Genomic DNA, 23,824 nt, shown 5'->3' on the forward strand with positions numbered 1-23,824 from the left:
TGGGAGAGGAGCCCTGAGATTCAGAATGCCTGGAATTCTCGGGCCCCTTAGTCCATCTTGGGTTCAGAAGGCAGCAGATGCCACCCAGGAAGGACCTTCCGTCCTGACCCAACACTGACCCAGCTCATCCTACCTCTGTCAACCCATCACTCCCGCTCCTGGTCTGGATGGGCCCTGAGTCTCTCCTGCTCCCCCGACAGCTGCCCAGCAGGTACAAGACCCCCACAGGTGGAGCCCCAGGCCCCTGATCCTCACCCAGGTAACGGCCTCCGGGCTTGATGACGATGGCACCTCGACTCCGTGTCTCCTCCTCAGCCTGTGCCAGGCTCTGCCGTGCTTTCTGGTAGGAGTCGTCGGTGGCACACACTGTGATTTTGTCCTGGATGCTGCCCAGGCAGTCCAGGTGGACATCCCCATGGCTGCAAGACAAGGGGCCAGAAGCTGAGATGAGCACCTGGGATGACCAGGAGACATGGTCACCACCCCCATGTCCAAGAAATGGGGTTTGGTGCTGACTTAGGCAACAGGGTTTCTTCAAGGCACATCTTGACCCAAAAGAAACAAGGGAACCCAGGTCCCTGGGCCACAGGTGGCACGCCAGGACCTAGACCTGTGCCCTGGACACACTGTAAGGAGCCAGGGTAGCTCACTTGAGAAGGGGAAGAAGGGGCGCTGGGGCTGGAGGTGGTGGGTAAACATCTGCACAGCAGGCTGGGGCAGGGGACGCCACAGTGGAAGTCAGAGGAGGTGGGTCTGCCCACTGGGAGACCTGGGGAAGGCTGGGCAAGGCTCACCTGGAGACGTACTGCTGGATGCAGTCAAAGCTGCCCTGGGGGCTGTCACGGCCGATGTTGGAGAGGTAGAAGGAGAACGTCCGCGGCTCCGTGGGGCAGTCAGGCTGGGGGATGGAGATGTGCTGCGTGGAGAGGGGGGGACATCACCGGTAGGTCCACAGCACAGAGGGGACCACAGGATGGGCCAGCACAGGACCCAGGCCCATCCCTGAAGCATGCCCCTTACAGTGGGAATGTGCAACCACATTCCTTTGAAACGCACCTTTGTTTTCCCGACAGTGACAGGACCAGCGTGTCACCATGGACAGGCTGCTGCTGGGTCCTGGGTTCTCATGCAGTGGCAGGGGGGTGGGGTCCTGTGTCTGGTTTCTAAGCAGCAATGGCAACTCAGTCTGAGGAGCACAGGGCACTCAGCACACAACCAGAGGCAGGGACCCCACCACAAGCTGGGCCATGACTCAGTTTCCCCACCAAACAGGGCTGATGTGGTTCAGGACAACCGTAAAGATGAGATGAGACAAGATGGGTGGGCGTCAGCAGCGGGCAGGGCATGCTAAGAGGTCGGGATGCCCTGACCCGCACTCCCACTTAGCAACGCCCTCTCCACTTCCTCCAGACCAAACACTGACTCCACCTGGGTGTCTGTGAATAAGGCAGGCACGGGCCCCAAGGGGCTCACAGATGGGCAGCACTTGCCCCCAGTCAACCATGACAGGGGATGCGTGTGCCATGGTTTATGTAACCCCAACTTCAGAGAGCACCACTATAGCCTAGGCGAGGCAAAGCCACAGCCGCCAGAGAGAACAGACAGATGGCCTGGCTGACAGACAGACAGACAGACAGCACTAGTCCTGGCCAAAGTGCAGGGCTCAGCGTAGGCAGGACATCCAGCGGCCACTTTATTCCAGGTCGACCCTCTGGCCCCCTGCCCACACTGGGTGAAGGCCAGCAGCTGGTGAAGAACACAGACAGGAAAACCTCACATTCCGGCTGCCAGCCCCTGTGCAGGCAGTGGAAGGGCCTCCAGAACCCTGTCACCAGAGGTGACCAGCCTTAAAGTAATCCCTGGGCTTGAGCACAGGAGCTCATCACAGCTAGGCAGACACACTAGGTGGAGTCACAAGCGGTCCACAAGAAGGGGCAGCACTGGGGCTTAGCGGGCAGCAGGCCTCGTTCCTGGGCTCTCGCACCAGCCCAGCAGGCCAGGGCGAGCACGTCTTCTCGTTGGCTGTGTGAGGACACTAACATGCCTCATCAGCACTGGACAGAATGCGGCTCAGGGCTGCATCCCCCTGCCCTGTGCCCAGCTGTCACACGTGACTGCAGGCAGCTCAGCCTGTCTGAGCCTTGTCCGTGAGAGCAAGGACACGGCAGCTTGGGCCACAGGGAGGGATGCGGCTCCCCTGCCCCAGCCCTCAGGGTGGTGTGTAGACCCATGAGGGAAGCTGGGAGGTCACACAACCCAGGGCTGACTCAAAATGCTGCAGGACCCCCTCAATGCACAGCCAGTTCCTGCTCCAAAGAGAGGCCCCCGCCGTGCACATTGAGAGCCAAGGCCTCACAGAGTGGCTCCCAGGCACAGCCGCTCAGGGCAGGAAGAGCCTGGCCTGGGGGAGAGGGACAGTCTGCACCAGCCGTCCAAAGACTGCCAATGACCTTGGGCCAATGATCATCCCTGTCCCCCACCTCCCCGCCCCAGGATGAATGCTGCCCAGGAGAAAGGCTGCCCCGTTGGCCCAGCTCCACCCAGCCACCCAGCTGGGGTCTGTCCAGCGCTCCCTCCTGGCCCTCCAGCATGATCCTGTCAATGCAGTTCGGGGGCAGGCCCCCCCCACCCGGGACACACACCCAGTGGCAGGTGAGGCCAAAGTCCATGGAGGAGACCAGCAGGGTGGCAATGCCAGGTCGGCCCTGGCCAGCCACGCAGGCCTTAATCTCAACACAGACACCTGTTTCTTTATGAGGGTCAAAAAGAGATGGAGCAGCTCACACTCAGCGTCTAAAAAAATCAAACCCAGACTGCCTGCTGTCACTCACCTCGGGCAGGAAAACACACATGTATACACACACACACACACACACGCTCCAGTGCGTGTGCAGCATCTCATCCAGCACTAGTAGCCACCCTGTGTTGTCTGCACATTCCTTTGCAGACGTGACTTTTGTTCTCCATTATAGAAGTAACTGAAAACCCAGCACTCAGATGCTTCTGAACGTCACTGTGGGAGATGCACCCGCAGCCAGGTACACACTGACTGATGCAGTTGCCCAGAATGTGGCAGGAAGACTGTGCACCACAAAGTCAGAAAAATCACAAGGCACTTCCGATGGAGCCTGAACCCCAACACGGGTGGCTCTTCCTCCATCCTGACCTTGATCCTCTCCCTTGCCACATCCTAGCTCTGGCAGAGACCAGGCTCCCCAGGTGGCATTTTTCCATCTCAGTCTGCTCAAAGGGCAGTGGCTGCCATGACTGCCACAGTCCCCATCAGGCTATCGCCCCTAAGAGGAAAGGAGAGGGTACGTACAGCATGAGTCCTGATGCAGCCATGCTTCCCTCTGGGCAGGGGTGTGGTGGAACCTTCACTGTGATCCTTTTACCCTGTGAGAACCTTTTCCACATGGGTATGTCTGGCCACTTCCAAAATCCTGGAGGCGGGGGCACAGCACAGAGCCCAGAGGAGGGTCTGTGCAGCTCTTGGGGCTGCAGGATGGTGGGAAGGGGAGGCTTGCTTGGAGCCTGGCACTGGAGGCTCTTCAAGCCCCAGGCCCTCCCCAGCTCTGTGGCACCACCGCCTATGGAATCCTCTGGTTAACAGGCTGTTTTGCTGCTGGTTAATGATGCTGGTTAATGGCTACCAGTCACTGGAAACCAGCAGGGAAACCAGCCAGCTGGGCATGAATGGCTCAGGAATGCGCGGCTTTCTCTGTGACAGCAGAGAGCTCCACACATTTTCCGAAACTTGGCCCCCGCTTAGCAGTACGTGTGCCTTCTGGACCGAGTCTCGGCTGTCCCATGGGGACCACCACGTGGCCCTCAGCTGGCCCGAGCGTGGCAGGTTTGGGTGCATCTGATGTTAGCCCCAACTCCTGGTTATGGGGAGGCAGAGGGAGTTGCCATAAACTTAAGCATGTGTCTGTGTGCACAGACGAACAGATGGACCTGGAGCAACAAACAGCCTTGTCCCATCCCAAATGGTCCTGGGCACCTGAGGGGCTGACATCCGCCTCTGAGGCCTGAGGCCCAAGAAGGGGTGTTGGTTCCGCTGCGAGTAGGTCGAGTCCCTGCCAGAGCCCTAAATCAACCCCCTCTGAAATCTGTCCCAAGTCAGGCCGGCAGCCCTCCCCCAGACCTGCGGGGCCTGGTCTGTCTGCGGTGCAGGTGGGAGCTTTGATGAGACAAATCAAGTCCCGAGCTGGGTCGGGGATAAATGGTGGGGAGCACTTGGTATTCCAGTCAGGTAAGAACAAGACAAAACAGGCACACACAGGAACCAAACTGACTAGCCAGGCTCTCTCTAGCCAGAGGGGTTTTCAGAGAATGTTTGTTTTCATTATTTTTCTTTTCCAGGGAACCCTCAGAATAAAATATGTTTTGGGTAAAGAGTTACTACTGCGCAGCTGAATACAACTCCTAAGAGTTGTAGTGGCCTCTTCCGCCCACTGGGAGGCTAGCTTCCTCAACCCCAAACCCAGGGCGCTTTCTAAGCACCTATTTCCTTCTCGAGAGCCGCTCCCGCAAGCTGTGGGCCCTGGGAAGCAGGAGTGCACAACGCCCGCCCACCTGCCCGCCCCTTCCCGGGCTTTCCAAGTTATCCCCGTGACACAGCAACAAGCACCCCTGTGGCTCAATCTTGCGCACATCCCTAATGATTCCCACAGAGTTGGCTCCTAGATCACAGAGACACCAGTCAAAGGCCCTTGACAAGTGCCACCAAACCTCATTCTGTAAACTGTCATTTGGGTTCCTGCTGCAGCACATGCAAGTGCCTTCAACAGCCCTGGATGCCAAACCTACTTCCCTTTCTTTCTTTTTTCATCAACTGAAGAGTGCTGCGCTGCAGCCGGCCAAGTGGGGCTTTCTTTTCCCCTCTGCAGCCTGACGCTTCACCAGCTGTCAGGGGCTGACACCTTAGAAGTGACCCCTGATGGCAGAGGGGCCCAGGTCAGCCAGCTCAGTGTCTGTGAGAGGGCAGAGAACACACATGTACACGGCAAATGAAACAAAGGTGAGCATTTTGCTCCGAAGACGATGCCCTAGATGCCCTAGATCATGGACGTGCTACAGGTGGGGCCAGGCTCTCCGGGGAACCTGGCAATGCCATACAGCCGCCCCAAGGAGCCAGCCAACACCGGGGCCCCGCCGCACAGCACCCAGCGCTTGTGGCACTCACAGCACAGGCGGGGAGGTGGCTGGACTGGATGTGACTCGTGACACCAAGACCCTACGCCAGCTGTACTGCATTCACGTCAGGTGGGGATTAGCACCAGGAACTGAGTGAGCGGGTTCTGGACTGCAGGGAGGACTCTGCTTCTCCTAAGGCCATGTTAACCTGCATACAACCCTCGAGGTGGGTGGCCCATCTCCTGGGTAGGGAGGCCAAGGGACAGAGGGAGAAGATCTGGCCAAGGTCCCTGAGCTAAGGAGCAAACAGGGTCTCAATCTTCAGTCTGCCAGCTTCATGGGCCTCTGGGAAGTGGGCCCTGTCAGCCTACATGGGGTCCAGAACATCAAGTCAGCCCAAGCACCAGGAACATTGAATGAGCCTGCCCAACTCCACCCGCCAGCCTCCTACTCTATTTCCAACCTCACAGGTGGAGTGTACAGAGCGACCAGGAGAAGTGAGAATGGACAGCGAGGCACCCTGACTCCTCCCCTCCTCCGCTCTGAGTGACCATGCAGATAAGGCCTGGCCAGGACAGAGTCCGCTGTGTGCCTGGCACCAGGCCAGGCCTCTCACACCTGGCAGGGAGGAATGGTCACATTCCATCAATGCCCAGGAGGAGAAGGACAAGGTCCAGAGGTCATAAGGGGCAGACTCAGCACCTGATCCTTCACAGCAAGCTGGGAAAGCACCCCCGTCGTCACACAGCCCCCTCCAGCCCTCACATGGTCTCATACAGGGAATAGCCTCTTAGTGGAGACTCATGGCCTGGCCTGCCCCAAGCTGCAGCGCAGGGCCTCCACACCCTCAGAACCTTCCAGGAACTCCATTACACATGAGAATGCCCAGAAGGAAGGAAATGTGGGCAAAGCATAAGTCTAAAACTAAGATGTTGGGACCCCTAACTTCAATGGATGTGGCTCTTAGGTTTTGCACAGGAATTTCGGCGACACAGGATACAACCCAGGAGAACCTCACAGCGCTTCTATGAGCAGCCAAGTGGTGCCTTGCTGACTAGAAAGCATCGCTCACTGGATAAATGAACACCAACCCGTGCACTGGCTTCCTCATCTTCCCACGGCTGCTGAGGGCACAGAGTGATCATGGGCCACAAGAGGGCGCCACTGGACCAGTCTGGCAGCAAGCCCAGCATTGACCTCCAACCCCTGGGGAAATGTCTCAGGGAAGATAAAGTGGAGGCTGCAAATGGGTGACTGGCAGAAGATTGATGGGGCCAATGAAGGTGTGGAGGAAGCCCCAGAGGAGGCATGGCGGGGGGGGGGGGTCGGGGGCAGGGCCCTGGGGCCTTTAAGGGCGTCTCACTGACCTTGACTGGTCTTGGTGTGATGGTCAGTTCGTGTGTCCCCCTGGCCAGGCCACAGCCCCCAGTGACTCTATGAATGGTAATCTGGGTGTGCCGTGGAGGTACTCTGTAGATGCAGTGACACCCACGACCAGCTGACTTTAAGGAGATGACCCTTCATTCTCTGGGTGGGCCTCATCCAATCAGCTGAAGGCCTTAAGAAGGAAACTAAGGCTTCCCTGAGGAGGAGGAAGCTCGCCTATGAACCCCAGTGCCAGCTCCTACCTGCCCCATGGAATTCAGACTCATCAGCCCCACTACCACATGAGTCAATGTCTTGCAATAAATCTCTTGGTATCAATGTATCTACACATGCAGACACATATCTCCTCAAGGCTCCATCTCTCTGGAGCATGCTGGCTGGGGCAAAACCCACAGAACCCCTGGTTCTGTAAGAAGCCAGCAGGCTGTCAGGTGGAAACTGACTTAGACACATATGGCAACTCTTCAGATTAAAAAAAAAGAAAAAGTCTTGCAATGAAGACTAGAAGAAAAACTAAAGTGTTCTAAAGCACCTTTGGTAGGTGGACGATATGGGAGTCCTAAGACCTGGGGTGGGTAAGGATTATGGACAACCCACCCTTTCTTCCATTCCCCAATTTTTCTGTAAGATGGTTATTTAGAATCAAATATCTTTCACGAAAAACTGGGAATGTTGAGTTTCTATAACCCCCCTGCCCAGTACCAAAAGCCAGACAAACACCCATGGTCCCAGGTCCACCGACAGAGACAAGTGTCCCACCCTGGCGGGGGCACAGTTCCAGACTTGCTTGGGCTCTGGGGCCATAGTTTTGAATCCGCACAGAGATCAAATCAGAACAGGGGTTTGGTGGCTACAGGAAGGAAGTGGGAGAGACTGAGGAGCCACTGGACAGGAGAGCTGCCTTCAGGCTACAGATGGCCTGTTGGTGTGGCCCCAGCCACAGGACCAGCCTGGAGACAACCAGAGGCAGATCTTGACTCAGCATAGGGCCCAGCCTGGCACAAAGGTGGATGGGGCCAAAACACTGCTCCCAGCCAGCTGCTGTGCCCAGCAAGCCCTAACAGGGCAGGGAGCACACCAGCTCCACAATTCTAAATATGATTAAGACCAAAAAAAGACTCACCCCCTGACTTCCTTGAAATCGGATCGAAGGTCTCAGTGAAACAGAGTCCTGCAAAAAAGCAAGATGGAAAAATGTCAATAAAGATATCTGGAAATCCAAAGACTCACTTCCCAGTCATACAAGGAGCCAGATAAGGACAGCGTTTTCAGGAGGGGTGAAAAAAACCCCACACATGTTGAAAATTACAGGAAAGGTTACCGGAGCAGAGTTTTGAAGGATCAATAGGAGTTCCTCAGATGGCACAGGGGCCAGGGCTGAAGGTACACATGAGAGGCAAGAGTGAAGATACAGGCCATGGGCAGCCCCCCTTCCCCATTCTCCAAACACCAACATCAGCGCAGGTCATCCTGCCTCAGAGACACCCCGCTGGAAAGGAATCGGGGTAGGTGAGCACCACCAGCCAGGAGGCAGGCTGATGAGGTGACGCCCTGCCCCCCAACACCCTGGCAGGACAGAGCCCAACGCCTGCCCAGCTCCCACGTCACAGCTTCAGAGCAGCTTGTCACTGCACTTGGAGTGGCGGAATTTCCAAATGTCACAAGAAAAAATACACCAAAAAACTCAAAATAATTTAAGCTTTAGCTATTCAGAGATCAGCCTTCTGGTGGAATTTTAGAAAGAACACGGATCCAGATGGAGGGTCGCACCTCTCTTTCTCATCTATCTTGGGGCCCTCAGCACCCACCTTCTGTGTAGCAGACATCACCCGACAGGGTAGTGCTGGTTTGTCACCACAACCCCTTCCCTCTACCCCCAAACCCACAGGACCCAAATTGGCCTCTGTGGCCATTGTCCTCCCCAGTTCCTCCACAGGGTGCTGACGTCTTGGGCTCTCCCACCTCCATCGGAGCCCACCTCTCAGGTCTCCACCCTAGCGCCCCCTAGAGGGAGGGGAGGCTCTCCCACCCGGGCCCCCCCACGCCTCTCTCAGAGCGTCTGGAGTGGCTACCTGTCTGCTCCCCACCCAGAATGTCAGGCCCCCCGCAAGCGCTGGGTGGGTAGAGGAGCTACATACACGTGGGGAGAACCAACCAGTGGGCAGACTGGCCTCTCGGTGCCCGTGACCCCGTCAGCCACTGGGCCGAGGGCTGTAGGCATGTGAGGGAGACAGGGCTCAGCCAGCTTGGACCCTGTGGGCCACACACTCACCCCACTTTGCTTACCAGGAGCCTCCCCTTTTGCCAAGGATCTCCAAGGACTCAGCCATTTGGAGCAGACCTGAGAGGTCACACGGAGCTCCAGCACTTACCTCCATGGGATCTGACCCCCCAGAAACCACCCCACACTTCTAAAGCACAACACTCCTCACCGCCAGGCCGGCGTCAAGGTAAAGCCACCCTGTCTGTCGTCATTACGGAGCTCTCTACTGACATCACCTGATCATGAAAGCTAGGAAGTCAGGGTGTTCTTGGCCAGGGAACAGCAAGTGCAAAGCCCGGAGCAGAGACGTGGGACACCATGGTAGTAGAGAGCATGCAGAACTTGGTTGTCGTGCCCCCAGGTCTCTCGGTCCAGACCTCCACGCAAGACTCAGCTCGGGGCTAACCACAGCACCATGTGTGTCTGTCATCCACACACAGCAAGGCCTCTGTGTTCCAGGGGCTTGGGGGACAGGGGCCATGATGTCAGCAATGATGCGAGCCCGGATTTAGGTAGCGAAGGAGAGGAACTAAGAAGGGTACACCTTCCCAGAAGAGACTCCACCAGGGCAGCCCCCTTGGTGCCTGGCTGACTTGATGGTGTGGTGGGCCATCCTCCCCCTGGATCACACGCTCCCTGTGGGCCATCTAGTGAAGGATTTAACTGGCCTAGTTGTCAAGCAAGTTATTTGGGAGACTCCTTTCTCACAAAGTCATTCAATCCCCAAGGGCACTGAGAATAAGACTTTATACTGTAGAGAAGTTAGCTGAGAGGTCTAAAAGCCCAAGCTTCCTCCACTATGCCAGGAGGGCTGGCTTCAAGTGCATGTCCCCATGCCGCCTGACTTTCATCATAGAACCAGGGTCCGGGTCACATGGGTTCTTGTGGTGTCTCCTCCCTCCAGCAGGAGGATCAGGCCAGGTCCTTCTCGTCAACAAGAGAGCAATTCACTCATACCACTGTGCGCACGTGTGTGCATACGCACACGCACGCGCACACACACACGTGGGTGATGGGCCACCTGTCTATCACTATTAGCAAAAAAGACACCAAGCCAAGACCTGTCTAAATTCCACCAGCCACTGTGCCGGCAGAGGGGACAAGAGGCCCCATTTGGAAGGCTTTGGAACAAAAAGAGGAGTCAATGACACTTGGTCAATGACTGAGGTGTATTCTTTTTTCTTTTTTTCCATTTTTTTGGGTCACGCTCCACAGCTTATGGGATCTTAGTTCCCTGACCAAAGATGGAACCCGCACCCTTGGCAGTGAAAGCAGAGCGTCCTAACCACTGGACCGCCAGGGACTTCCCCTGAGGTACGTTCGTTTGTTTGTTTTATAAATTTACTTATTTATTTTGTTTATTTATTTTTGGCTGCATCGGATCTTCGTTGCTGTGTGCGGGCTTTCTCTAGTTGCGGCGAGCGGGGGCTACTCTTCGTTGCAGTGCACGGGCTTCTCACTGCAGTGGCTTCTCTTGTTGCAGAGCATGGGCTTCAGGCGCGCGGGCTTCAGTAGTTGTGTCACGTGGGCTCAGTAGTTGTGGCTCACGGGCTCTAGAGCGCAGGATCAGTAGTTGTGGCGCATGGGCTTAGTTGCTCCGCGGCTGGCTGTTTGTTTACTGACTGACTGACTGACTGGCTGCACCTCGCAGCTTGTGGGATCTTAGTTCCCTGACCAGGGATTGACCCCGGGCGCTCAGCAGTGAAAGTACAGAGTCCAAACCACTGTACCGCCAGGGAAGTCCCTCCCCTGAGGTGTATTCTAATGGCACTCAGCCCATGCCGCCTAACAGCTGGCGACCAAGAGCAGTCAAAAGCACATCTGCTGGCACCAGAGGGCCCACCCTCAATGATCTGGGTTAATGCAGCTGCCTAAGCTGGCCGTGGCTCTCGCCCATCAGTTCTCCTCTGTCCTGGGGGTGACAGCCTTGACCCTTTCTGCAGAACTTTCCACATGGGGTGCCTGTAGGTAAGCTGCCTGCTCACCACTGTGTCCCCGCCATCCGGTTTCCAGGAGGAAACACAGGCACTGGCCAGGGCACCTCTCCAAGGGCTGCAGGAGTCTCTGATTTTGGAGTGTCCTGCACACTGGCACGTGACCATCCCACCTGTCACAGACTCCCAGCTCGGAGGCCCAATAACATTTTAATGAAGCACAACAAAATTAAAATTGTTACAAGAAGGTTTAAGAAAAGAGAATTTTCTAAAGCGTTCTAAAATGTACTTAAAAACTACTTGTGCGTCTTCAACATCCACCAAAGTGGCCTTTGGCACATACTGTTTTGTTGTGGCGCAGGGGCTACCTGAAACGGAGATCTGTTTTAGATCAAAGTAAAGTTTCTATCTTCTTAAACAGAAGTTTTTAGGTGCTTACTGTGAAGCAAATACACTTTATTTGAATCACTCAAAGTGCATCCAGCCCTGTCACCTCCAAGAAACTATCGGAAGGAAGCTGGTCACGTGATAACTCATCGGTTCTCTCCCTTCCTTCTGAGTCAGGTTCAAAGTGGGGCAGGTAGTCTGAGGGTAACCCCAAGTGCCGTGGGCCCCTCTGGAAACCCTGCCATATGGGTCGCTCACAATGACAGAGGTGCCTCCCAGCACCTGGGGCCATGGCCCCACTTCCACCCTCTGCTGTTTAAACAAGGCAGGACAGGACCATCTGGGCTAATCCCACTCCAACCAGCAAGCTGCAGGGGACGCCAACGGGGACCCTCACTTGGAGGTTGCTGGGTGTCCACTGGGTGTGCTCAGGACACAAGCCCCACCCATCAAAGGCCTGTGCCTGACTCCAGTGGGTGGCCACTGGGCTGGTGGGAGTAGGAGTGGCTGTGGTCTACTAGCAGCGCTGCACACTGTGCAGGTCTGAAGCTGGCTGTTCCCGAAGGCTCCGGGGAAACCTGGGCAGAGCAGCCTCAAGGCCCCAGGCCGGCAACTTCCAACCTCCTGTAGGCAGGCCACACTGAAAGCCAAAGATCCAGGATCCCTGAGGAACAGCCCACCTGCACTTCCCTTGACTTAACAGCCTGGTGAAGGCTCGGGACCCAGAGCCATCCTGAGCAGGGAGGGCACCACGGGACCAGGGCACATGGCACCCAGGAACACATCCTGCAGGCCGCAGGCTAAGAGCTGCATTTTAGGCTTGTTATTGCTAAACTCCACCACAAACCTCAAGTATCAGAGAGGGTCAAATGACTCGCCCAAACCCACACAGGGCCAGGATCCAACTCCACCTGCCACCTCCAAGGCTCTCTGTGCTGGGTGGTACACAAATTTGCAGCCTCCTTTTCTCTGAGCCCTTCAGGGACTTGTAGGCTGACCCCAGGAGGACACAGCCACGTCTGCTGCAGTCACCTCCAACCTTCTGTCTGGAGATTTTGGTGATGAGGCCGGTGACTCATGCCCTGCACTCCACTTAGAGGGGGCAGGCCTTTCCACCACTGGAAGGCCATGGTGGGCCACCCAAGCCCAGGAAATATTCACTGGATGGATGGAGGGGTGAATGGATAGATAGCCGTCCCGTTGAATCTTCTCAGTTCCTTCACAAGCAGGCCCCCATGTCAGGGCCAGACAGACCACCTGGGACCAGATAAGCCATCCACTGGTGACAACTAGGGTGCTGGACAAAACACACAACAATGCTTTCAAAGTGAACGCAGGCAGCACTGCCCAGAGATGTGAAAGAAGGGAAACGGCCAAGGGAGCCTCTGGACTGCTCAGCTCACTGCCTCCAGGAACCTCTGGACCACGGGCCAGGGAGGCTGAAGGAACTGCATGTGCGGGCAAAGGCCCATGAAGGTAAGGACAGTGCAGAGGGACAGCTCCTGGCACCTGCAGGGGGCCTTGAGCTGCTGCCCAGGAAGGCTTCAGGTCTCTCCCTGGGGTGGGGCCCCAAGCGCAGGAATATGGGCCAGGAGACGCCATAGACAGCCAGCCCAGAGGAGTCCTCACTGTACCACTCAGCAGTGGAGCTAAACCAGCCCTCATTTAAGGGATTCTCTTATTCCCCTTACTAAGAAATTTCAAAAACAAGCTTCCCCAACATCAGCTGATCCACTGCTAACCAAACTGCCTGCCAGCAGCCAGCAGAACTGACACGCTTTAAGACAATAAAATCCAGCAGACAATCCCATGGAATCTACAACACACAGTATCCAAAAACCAAAACTCTCCAGACATGTGAAGCTGTAGAAAAATGTGAACCTTAACCCAGGAGAAAAATCAGTCAATGGAAAGAGACCCAGAAAGGACAGAGAAGATGGAATTATCAGACAAAGGTTTCACTTTAGAGCAACTATTCTAAATTTAAAATGCTCAAGGGCTTAAAGGGAACCTTGAACTGGTGAGAAGAGGAATATGAAGTACCAGAGGAGAGTCACATGGAACTTCTTGAGCTGAGAAATGCAGTATCTTGATGAAATACTTACGGGGTGGGATTAACGTTAAACACTGTGGAAGAAAAGGTTAGTGAATCCGATGACAAAGTAATGTCAATTTACCCAAAACGAATCACACAGAAAAAAAACTACAGGAAAATGAACAAAGCCTTGGTGAGCCCGGCTGCGTGTCTGAAGACTGTGGGAGGTGAGGAAGGCCAGCCCGTGGCCCTAGACGGTGGGAAATCCAGGCGTGGGAAGCGTGAGGGGAGGAGTATTACCACAGGCGCCCAAGGCCAGTCTGTGTGAGTAGGAACACGGAAAAGCCGAAGTAGTGCCCGGACATGAGAAAGACGTCCAGATGTCTCACCGCAGCAATGAGCACCGCGAGGCTGCGTGGGACGTTCTGGAACCTTGCCATGGAGTGCTGCGTAGATGGCGGTGCAGGGCCATGGCCCAGAAACGTATGTTAGGTGAAAACTGTCTTCCCACGCCGCTTGCACACTCCGACAAGAACTCTGTAGATATGCGTGTGTGCGTGCATATGGGAAAATAAAAAGATTACTAAAAAAAAAAAAAAAAATAGCCATGGTGAACCGTGGGACAGTACTAAGAAATCCATTATACATGTAACTGGAGTCCCAAGGGCATGATATCCAAAGAAATAATGGCCTCAAACCCCCAAATGTGACAAATACTATAAATCCACAGACCTAAGAAGCTCCAGCAGAAAACAAAGAACCACGTAGCAACACACCATAAGCAAACAAGTGCAGCGGGCTGACTGATGCACCACAAACGGAGAAGCACTCATGAGGCCAAATGTCAGAAACAAGCTCAGAGACCACAGAAGGACATCTTCAAAATACTGAGGAAAGAACACTGCCAACCCAGAATTCCATATACAGTGAAAAGAGAAGGTGACATAAAGATCTGTTCAGACAAAGGCTGAGAGAGTCTGTTTGCAGCAGATCTGCATTACAAGGAAGGTTCTGGAAGTTCTTTAGGAGGAAGGGAGAGTGACACCAGATAGACATGCAGATCTGCACAGAGGATGAAGACTGTCAGGTTATGGTGAACATTTATGAACATGAAAGACCTCTTTCTCATTATGTTTCTGTAAAAGATAATTGATAGTTGAAGGCATAAATAACCATAATGAAGTGCGGGATCTGGATGTGCAACACTAAATGGGTGGCAACCAGGGGCAAGGAGGAGGAGGGGGAGACGGGAGCAGACTGTCCCAGGGTCCTGACACCATCTGACCCACTGCAGGAGATTAACTGGGAGGGCGTGGTCTCCCGGTGCCAGAGCTGACCCAGACCTCCCTGCACCTCAGCTCTGGGGACGTGGAGCAGGTGGACTCGCATATTTGCCTCTGGACATGCTGAACGTGCACCTCTGGCCTGGTCGGACCGTTTACCCGTTCTTGCCCTCAAGGGGTACTTCCCGAGCCTCGAGGGTCCCAGGCCATGCCTCACAGAGTGGAAGAGCTGGACACAGAGAGGACACCACATGGCCGTGACTGCACACAGAAGGAACAAGTAAGGGGCACAGTGCACATGGCGTAAGGAGATGAAGCGGAGACGCTGAGGTGGACTGCAAGCAGCAAGGGTGGCAGAGACACCAGCCATGGGTGAGAAGGCAAGGTTTTTGTTTTATTGATTGATTGATTGATTGATTGGCTGTGTTGGGTCTTCGTTGCTGCGTGCGAGCTTCCTCTAGTTGCGGTGAGCGGGGGCTACCCTTCGTTGTGGTGCGCGGGCTTCTCATTGTCATGGCTTCTCTTGTTGCGGAACACGGGCTCTAGGTGCTCAGGCTTCAGTAGCTGTGGCATGTGGGCTCAGTAGTTGTGGCTTACGGGCCTTAGAGCTCAGGCTCAGTAGTTGTGGCGCATGGGTTTAGTTGCTCCACGGTGTGCTCCACGGCGTGTGGGATCTTCGCGGACCAGGGCTCGAACCCGTGTCCCCTGCATTGGTAGGCGGATTCTTAACCACTGTGCCACCAGGGAAGCCCGAGAAGGCAAGTTTTGAGGGCAGCCATGGTATAAGCAAGACAGGGGCCCCTCTGGGTTCGTGGGCCCTCTCAGAAAGTAGATGTGGTACCAACAGTGTCTTCTGAGCAAACAGGCAGAGGTGTCTTTATAGTAGGACCAGCGTCACCCTCCAGACCCACCCAGCCTGCCCTGGACCCCAGCAGCTAGGACGCCCCTGGTGGTGCATGGGCTGAACGTGCAAACATGGTCCTTCCTTGACTTCTGGCTGGCTGTTCCCTGCAGGGGCTGACAGCTCACAGGATCAAGGACGCACCACTTGTTAGGGGTACCTGCCATCCTGTTACCTCCTCTACATTTTAGGGAGCAAGAGGGACTGACAGACTAGCCTGGGCAATGCCCACTTCCCTGTCTCCTCAGCAGCTTTCGGGTCAGCCCTCAGACAGTGATTAACAAGCCACCAGGTAATGTAACTTCCCATGACACCACCCCCCAGGCACAACACCGCCCATCTCCATGCCTGTCACACTTGGTACATGCACAGGCTACGCCTCAGGCTGGCAGCATTACACATGACACGCTTATAGTCTCTTCAGACCCTCTGAGGGCTTGTGTCACTCACATCACAGGCTCACAGGTCACGCCCTCCCCCGGGGCCAAGCTGCCCAGTGTGGCACCTCCTGAGTAGCAGGCACCGACCCCCACACCGGCCCTGTCAGCACCCCGAGTAGCAGAACACCATCCCCCATTAGCAGTGCAGGGAGGATGAAACCAGGAGCTGCTCAGGACAAGTGTCACTGCTAGTGCCATGCTTTGCCTGAGAGCCCAGGGCTGAGTTGGGAGGCCTGGCAGTGGTGGGCAGTGGGGAGGCCTCAACACAGCAGGGCAGGGGCGTCCACGCCCTGAGGTCACTCAGCCCCCAGGCAGCTCCCCAATGCGTGGGGCGCAACTTGGGTGAAGAAACCTGTTTAATAAAGATGTTGATGCATGTAAGAAAAAACAGGGTGGGCACAGGGCAGTGATGGGCAGGGGAACAGGCAGGCCTGTGGGAGAAGGTGTGAATCCTGGCCCGAAACTCCTCTTCCCTAAGATGGGGCGAGGGCGAGAAGGAAGCTTACGGCCGGGATCCTCTTCTCTCTCCCATGGAGAAGAACACTTCGAGGGTGAAGCAACAGGAAGTGGCTTACGAAATCCACCTCCAGGTCTAGCGACCAGTTTGTAGGAAGTGCAGTGGGTAAGGCATCAAGTTACACTTGCAGTTCTCCACTGGGTGACTCTGCCCCAGGGGACACTGGCGACGCGCAGAGACACTTTAGGACGTCGTAACTTGGTTGTGGGGGGCTGCTCCTGGCATCTGATGGATGGAGGCCAGAGACTCTGCCCAACAGACTACGGTGTACAGGATGGCCCCACCACAGAGTGACCCAGCCCCAGACGTCAGTGAAGTCAAGGCCGAGAAGCCCTAAGCTAGCTGTTGCCACGTGGAAAGCAACGAGGACAGTGACTGCCAGGGCAGAACATGGGAAATTCCTTGGGACCGATGAACTGGTTTCTTCAACAGATGAATGGCTCGAGGGGAAGAATGGAGTGCTATAAATTACCAAAGACTTAACACGAATGTCGCATGTGGCTCTGTGTGGACCCTGCTTGAACTAGCCTCAGTGAAGAGCCTGTGGAGAGCCAGCAAGGGTGCTCTCAGGGAGCTGCGCAGAGGCGATGTCTAAAAAACACAAGTCTGTATCTGTTGACATTCAACACAGTGATTGAAATAGCCATGGATGAAATGAAAAGATACCTGGGATCGTTTTAAAGATGCTCTAGCAAAACCAAACAAACCAAAAATGGGGGAATGAGGAGGGCACAGGGAAAAGTTGAGACAAGATAGGTAAAAGGTCAGAGGGTGAGACTGACGGCCAGGGGGCAATCGTTATTCTCATCTTCATCCCACAACCCATGCACATTCCCATGTGAAAAGATTTAAAATAAAAAGTGGAACAAGATAGAAAGCCCAGGGCTTGCCTGGTGGCGCGGTGGTTGAGAGTCCGCCTGCTGATGCAGGGGACACGGGTTCATGCCCTGGTCCGGGAGGATCCCACATGCTGCAGAGCGGCCGGGCCCGTGAGCCATAGCCACTGAGCCTGCGCATCCAGAGCTTGTGCTCCGCAACGGGAGAAGCCACAACAGTGAGAGGCCCGCGTACCGCAAAAAAAAAAAAAAAAAGATAGAAAGCCCAGAGGTAGGGCTTCCCTGGTGGCGCAGTGGTTGAGGGTCCGCCTGATGATGCAGGGGACAGGGGTTCGTGCCCCGGTCTGGGAGGATCCCACATGCTGCAGAGCGGCTGGGCCCGTGAGCCATGGCCGCTGAGCCTGCGCATCCGGAGCCCGAGCTCCGCAACGGGAGAGGCCACAGCAGTGAGAGGCCTGTGTACCGCAAAAAAAAAAAAAAAAAGAAAGCCCAGAGGTAAACCCACGCACCTATGGTCAACTAATCTATGACAAAGGACGCAAGGATATACAATGGAGAAAAGACAGTCTCTTCAACAAGTGGTGCTAGGAAAACTGGACAGGTACATGTAAAAGAATGAAATTAGAACACTCCCTAACACCATACACAAAAATAAAATCAAAATGGATCAGAGACCTAAATGTAAGACCGGACACTATAAAACTCTTAGAGGAAAACATAGGAAGAACACTCTGACATAAATCACAGCAAGATCTTTTTTTTTTTTTTTTTTTTTTTTTTTTCAGTATGCGGGCCTCTCACTGTTGTGGCCTCTCCCGTTGCGGAGCACAGGCTCCGGACGCTCAGGCCCAGTGGCCATGGCTCACGGGCCCAGCCGCTCCGCAGCACATGGGATCCTCCCAGACCGGGGCACGAACCCGTATCCCCTGCATCGGCAGGCGGACTCTCAACCACTGCGCCACCAGGGAGGCCCGCAAGATCTTTTTTGATCTACCTCCTAGAGTAATGGAAATAAAAACAAAAATAAACACATGGAACCTAATGAAACTTAAAAGCTTTTGCACAGCAAAGGAAACCATAAGCAAGACGAAGAGACAACCCTCAGAATGGGAGAAAATATTTGCAAACGAATCAACGGACAAAGGATTAATCTCCAAAATATATAAACAGCTCATGCAGCTCAATATTAAAAAAACAAACAACCCAATCCAAAAATGGGCAGAAGTCTTAAATAGACATTTCTCCAAAGAAGACATACAGATGACTAAGAAGCACATGAAAAGCTGCTCAACATCACTAATTATTAGAGAAATGCAAGTCAAAACTACAATGAGGTGTCACCTCACACCAGTTAGAATGGGCATCATCAGAAAAACTACAAACAACAAATGCTGGAGAGGGTGTGGAGAAAAGGGAGCCCTCTTGCACTGTTGGTGGGAATGTAAATTGATACAGCCACTATGGAGAACAGTATGGAGGTTCCTTAAAAAACTACAAATAGAACTACCATATGATCCAGCAATCCCACTACTGGGCACATACCCAGAGAAAACCACAATTCAAAAAGACACATGCACCCCAATGTTCACTGCAGCACTATTTACAATAGCCAGGTCATGGAAGCAACCTAAATGCCCATCGACAGACGAATGGATAAAGAAGATGTGGTACATATATACAATGGAATATTACTCAGCCATAAAAAGAACAAAATTGGGTCATTTGTTGAGACGTGGATGGATCTAGAGACTGTCATACAGAGTGAAGTAGTGAAGTAAGTCAGAAAGAGAAAAACAAATATCGTATATTAACGCATATATGTGGAACCTAGAAAAATGGTACAGATGAACCGGTTTGCAGGGCAGAAATTGAGACACAGATGTAGAGAACAAACGTATGGACACCAAGGGGGAAAAGCCACACGGGGGTGGGGGTGGTGGTGTGATGAACTGGGCGATTAGGATTGACATGTATACACTGATGTGTATAAAACTGATGACTAATAAGAACCTGCTGTATAAAAAATTTTTTTAATTTTTAAAAATTTAATTTTTTTTTTTTGCGGTACGCGGGCCTCTCACTGTTGTGGCCTCTCCCGTTGCGGAGCACAGGCTCCGGATGCGCAGGCCCAGCGGCCATGGTTCACAGGCCCAGCCGCTCCACGGCATGTGGGATCTTCCCAGACCGGGGCACGAACCCGTGTCCCCTACATCGGCAGGTGGACTCTCAACCACTGCGCCACCAGGGAAGCCCCCCTAAAATTTTTTTTAATTAAAAAAAAATTTTAAAGTGCAGGACTTCCCTGGTGGCACAGTGGTTAGGAATCCGCCTGACGATGCATGGGACATGGGTTCAAGCCCCGGTCCGGGAAGATCCCACATGCCACGGAGCAACTAAGCCCGTGAGCCACAACTACTGAGCCCGCATGCCACAACTACTGAAGCCTGTGCACCTAGAGCCCGTGCTCTGCAACAAGAGAAGCCATCGCAACGAGAAGCCCACGCACCGCAGCAAAGAGTAGCCCCTGCTCACCACAACTAGAGAAAGCCCGCATGCAGCAACGAAGACCCAACGCAGCCATAAATAAATAAATAAATAAATAATTTTTAAAACGTCTTTATTGGAGTATAATTGCTTTACAATGGTATGTTAGTTTCTGCTTTATAACAAAGTGAATCAGTTATACATATACATATGTTCCCATATCTCTTCCCTCTTGCGTCTCCCTCCTTCCCACCCTCCCTATCCCACAATAATTTTTTTTTAAGTGTACATGTACAAGACCCCCCACCCAAGGCCCACTGAATGGACGGTGTGGGAGGGTGTGAGGCTGGTGAGCACAGAGCTGGTGCTTCACGTGGGGGAAAGGGATGGAGCCAGTGGAGGTGGAAGGACCATCAAGGACGGGGCAGATCTGGACACAGTCCCAGGATGCCCACCACTGGCTGAACGTGGGGAGCATCAGCACCCAACACTGCCCCTCTCGGTCCTGAAGTGCCCACTGGGGGCAGTGGCAACTGTGCCCAGGCAGCATGCTCCCTGTGGCCTGAAGCCCCCGTAACTCAGAGGTGCCTGAAAGTGATGGGAGGGAAGGCTTCTGTTCCTCCTTAAAGAGTCTGTCTTTCTGATTCTACAAAGCACAAACGTAGCCCATGAACTGATTCTGCAGAGCTAGGATCCAACCTCTCCTGAGCAGTGCGTGGCCAGCAAAGGGCGAGGTTAGGTCCTGGGAAAAGGCCTGTCAGCCGACCTCCTGGCAACTGTCCCCCAATTTCCAGTAAAGCAGAGACGATTGGGAAACGGCTTTCAGGAATCCTCCCTGCAACTTCCTGGCAGGTTCCGAGTGGGATGCTGAGACCATAGAGAGTTTAGACAGTGTCTGGGACCAAGAGGGGCCATTTGTGTGAACCACAGGCGGGTAGGAAGGCCTGGGATGCATCCCCAGATCAGTCCTGTGGGCGTGGCCAGCTCAGGGCCAAGCTGGGAAACCTGGGCGGACACACTGATAAGATTCTTCTACCCTTACTTGATGAGGTCACAGCAGAGCAAGGGCAAGGCAGGCCAGCAAAGGGGCCCACAGCAGCTCCTCCCCTTGGCCGGGAGGACGGCACAACATTCATCATTATGTGAAGGGACATGTAAAGGCAAGAAAAGGGATTCCAAGTGGCCATAAGCCAGGTGTAAATCAGGACCCACACGGTGGCCAGCACAGCAAATATTTCTATCTAAAGTCACAGAAGAGCACAGAAAGCTTAGGGAAGAAATTTTAAGACATCCTGAGGATTAGAAAAACAGATGTAAATCACCTGCAACTGTCCCTGACACCTTCCCATGCATTTCTGTTTGCTCTTCTTGGGTCAGCAAATAAACACGGTCAGCACCAGACGGGCCACCTTCCTTTCTGCTGCAATTCCCACATGCCCACCTGTACTCCAACTCTCCCCTCATCCCCAGTGACCTCCAATCTGTGTTCTGTCCGTATGGTTGCATCTTTTCTAGAAGGTCATATAAATGGAATCATACTGTATTAGCTTCCTGTGGCTATGTAACAAGTCACCACTAACTTGGTGGCGTAAAACAACAGAAGTTTATTCTCTCAGTCCTGGAGGCCAGAAATCAGTATCCTTGGGCTGAAATCAAAGCATCACTGGAAGGGCTGACTTCCCTCTGAAGGCTCTAGGGGAGGATCCTTCCTAGCTTCTTCCAGCTTCTGGAGGCTCCAGGCATTCCTTGGCTTATGGCCGCATCACTCCAATCTCTGCCTCTGTAGTCACATCACCTTCTCTTCCTCTGCATCAAATCTCTCTCTGCTCTCTCTTAAAAGGTCACTTGTGGGGCTTCCCTGGTGGCGCAGTGGTTGAGGGTCCGCCTGCCGATGCAGGGGACACAGGCTCGTGCCCCGGTCCGGGAAGATCCCACATGCCACGGAGCGGCTGGGCCCGTGAGCCATGGCCACTGAGCCTGAGCATCTGGAGCCTGTGCTCCGCAATGGGAGAGGCCACAACAGTGAGAGGCCCACGTACCGCAAAAAAAAAAAAAAAAAAGGTCACTTGTGATCACATTTAGGGCCTATAAACCCAGGATAATCCCATCTCAGAATCCTTAACTCTTTAAAATAATTTTTTCTTGGCTTCTTTTTTATCTAAACATAGATTTACATTTATCATATTTTACTATTTTTTAAACTTTTTAAAACTTATTGAATGAAAGATTCTTTAAATTCTACAGTGCTTTACAATTTTCAGAAGTTTCACCCACATGATTTCAAATAATCCCATAATAACCCTTTTAAAAAAAATCTCCTACTCCTATACTGTCCCTCCCTGCTTCCCTCTCCCCACTGGTAACCACTAGTTTGTTCTCTGTATCTGTGAGTCTGCTTTAGAATCCTTAACTTACTCCCACCTACAAAGTCGTTTTTTTCACATAAGGTCACATTCACAGGTTCCAGAGGTTAAGGCCTGGACATCAGTAGATAAGGGGGCCCTTATCCGGCTGACCACACAACACTTAGCATAATGCCTTGGAGATTCAACCACGCCTGCTGTCACCAGAAGTTCATTCCTTTTTACTGCTTAGTATTAACCCACCATATTATACTACAGTCTGTTCATCCATCTGCAGACTAAGTGAGGACACTGGGGTCATTTCCAGTTTGGGGAACTAAGGAATCAACTGCTATAAACATTCACATGCAGGTTTTTGTGCAGACACGAGTTTTCATTTCACCTGATGAACAGCCAGAAGCGTGACGGCTGGGTCCAAATGGTAAGTGTATGTTTAATTTCATGAGAAATGGCCACACTGGCTTCCAGGGTGGCTGTACATTCTGCAGTCCCATCAGCAAGGAAGGAGAGTTCCACTTGCTCCCCGCCCATGTCAGGATTTAATGTTGTCAGGTTTTCTATTTTAGCCATTCTCGTAGGTGTGAAGTGGTATCTCGTGGTTTCAACTTGCACTTCCTTAATGACGTGGAATGTTCTCATGGACTAATCTGCCATTCTTGAATCTTTATGGTGAAGCTATACAAATCTCCAACGCATTTTTTAAAACTGGGTCATCTTATTATTGCGTTTTGAGAGTTCTTCTTATATCCTAGATACCAGAGCTTTAGCAGATGAGTTTTACAGAGATTTTTCTCCCAGTCTGTGGCTTGTCTTTTTATTCTCTTAACAATGTCCTTCAAAAAGCAGTCCTTAATTCTATTTTTTAAAATTTATTTATTTATTTATTTATTTATTTATGGCTGTGTTGGGTCTTCGTTGCTGCGCGCAGGTTTTCTCTGGTTGCGGCGAGCAGGGCCTACTCGTCATTGTGGTGTGCGGACTTCTCATCGTGGTGGCTTCTCTTGTTGCAGAGCACGGGCTCTAGGTGCGTGGGCTTCAGTAGTTGTGGCATGCGAGCTCAGTAGTTGTGGCTTGCTGGCTCTAGAGCACAGGCTCAGTAGTTGTGCGGCACGGGCTTAGTTGCTCTGCAGCACGTGGGATCTTCCCGGACCAGGGATCAAACCTGTGTCCCCTGCATTGGCAGGTGGATCCTTAACCACTGCGCTACCAGGGAAGTTCCGCTCCTTTCTTTTTTTTGAATGGCTCCATTTTATTAAAACCTTCTAAATTCTTACCAACTTCCCTCTCCTCTCCGCAAAAAGAAGTTCCAGAGAACTGCTGAGTCCAACGCCACCACCCCCGCCAGATCCCACTGCAGGGTCTCCTTCAGAGTCCCATGTCTGCATGCTCTCTGCATTATGACCCCAGACACTCCCTGGGTGCTGACCAGCCAGATGGTGCAGGGTTTGAGGACATCATCTGGTTTCAGCCTCACAACACCCGTGGGGTGGGGTGGGGTAGGTGGTGTCCTGCCTGCCCGATACCCCTGCCTCACCCTGAGCGGCAGCACACGCTGCTCCACTGCTCACACACCCATAAAGCCAACAAGTCAGGCCTAGGCCATGTGGAACCAAGACCACTCCCCTGCCGGGTCCCGTGTCCCTCGTGTGCCAGTCGACACGACTGCCCCAGGTGTCCAAAGCAGTGACTCTACAGAGGGGCACTGGACAAGTCAGAGCACAGGGGACGTCAGTACACAGGAAGGGCAAAAGGACCCGCAGGGCAGGGTCTGGTGTGTGTTCTACTTAAATGTCGGTGGGTGGGTGGCATCTGAGCCCTGACTGGAGGGGAGCTGCACGGACTTGCTGGGCACAGGC

General features: G+C 53.5%; 1 protein-coding gene across 1 annotated transcript in view; it reads right to left on the bottom strand.

Moving 5' to 3' along the window:
- Positions 1-23,824, bottom strand: part of ELL (elongation factor for RNA polymerase II) — an 80,553-nt gene that overhangs the window by 20,458 nt on the left and 36,271 nt on the right. The window contains exons 2-4 of the mRNA XM_081231655.1: positions 7,649-7,696; positions 795-916; positions 256-419 (exon numbers count right to left, since the gene is read on the bottom strand). Of these exons, the coding sequence (XP_081087781.1) occupies positions 256-419; positions 795-916; positions 7,649-7,696 (334 nt within the window). The remainder of the gene's footprint in view (positions 1-255; positions 420-794; positions 917-7,648; positions 7,697-23,824) is intronic.

This window comes from Mesoplodon bidens (genome assembly GCF_964165515.1).
Source record: "Mesoplodon bidens genome assembly, chromosome: 4".
In the NCBI taxonomy this organism is placed as follows: domain Eukaryota; kingdom Metazoa; phylum Chordata; class Mammalia; order Artiodactyla; family Ziphiidae; genus Mesoplodon; species Mesoplodon bidens.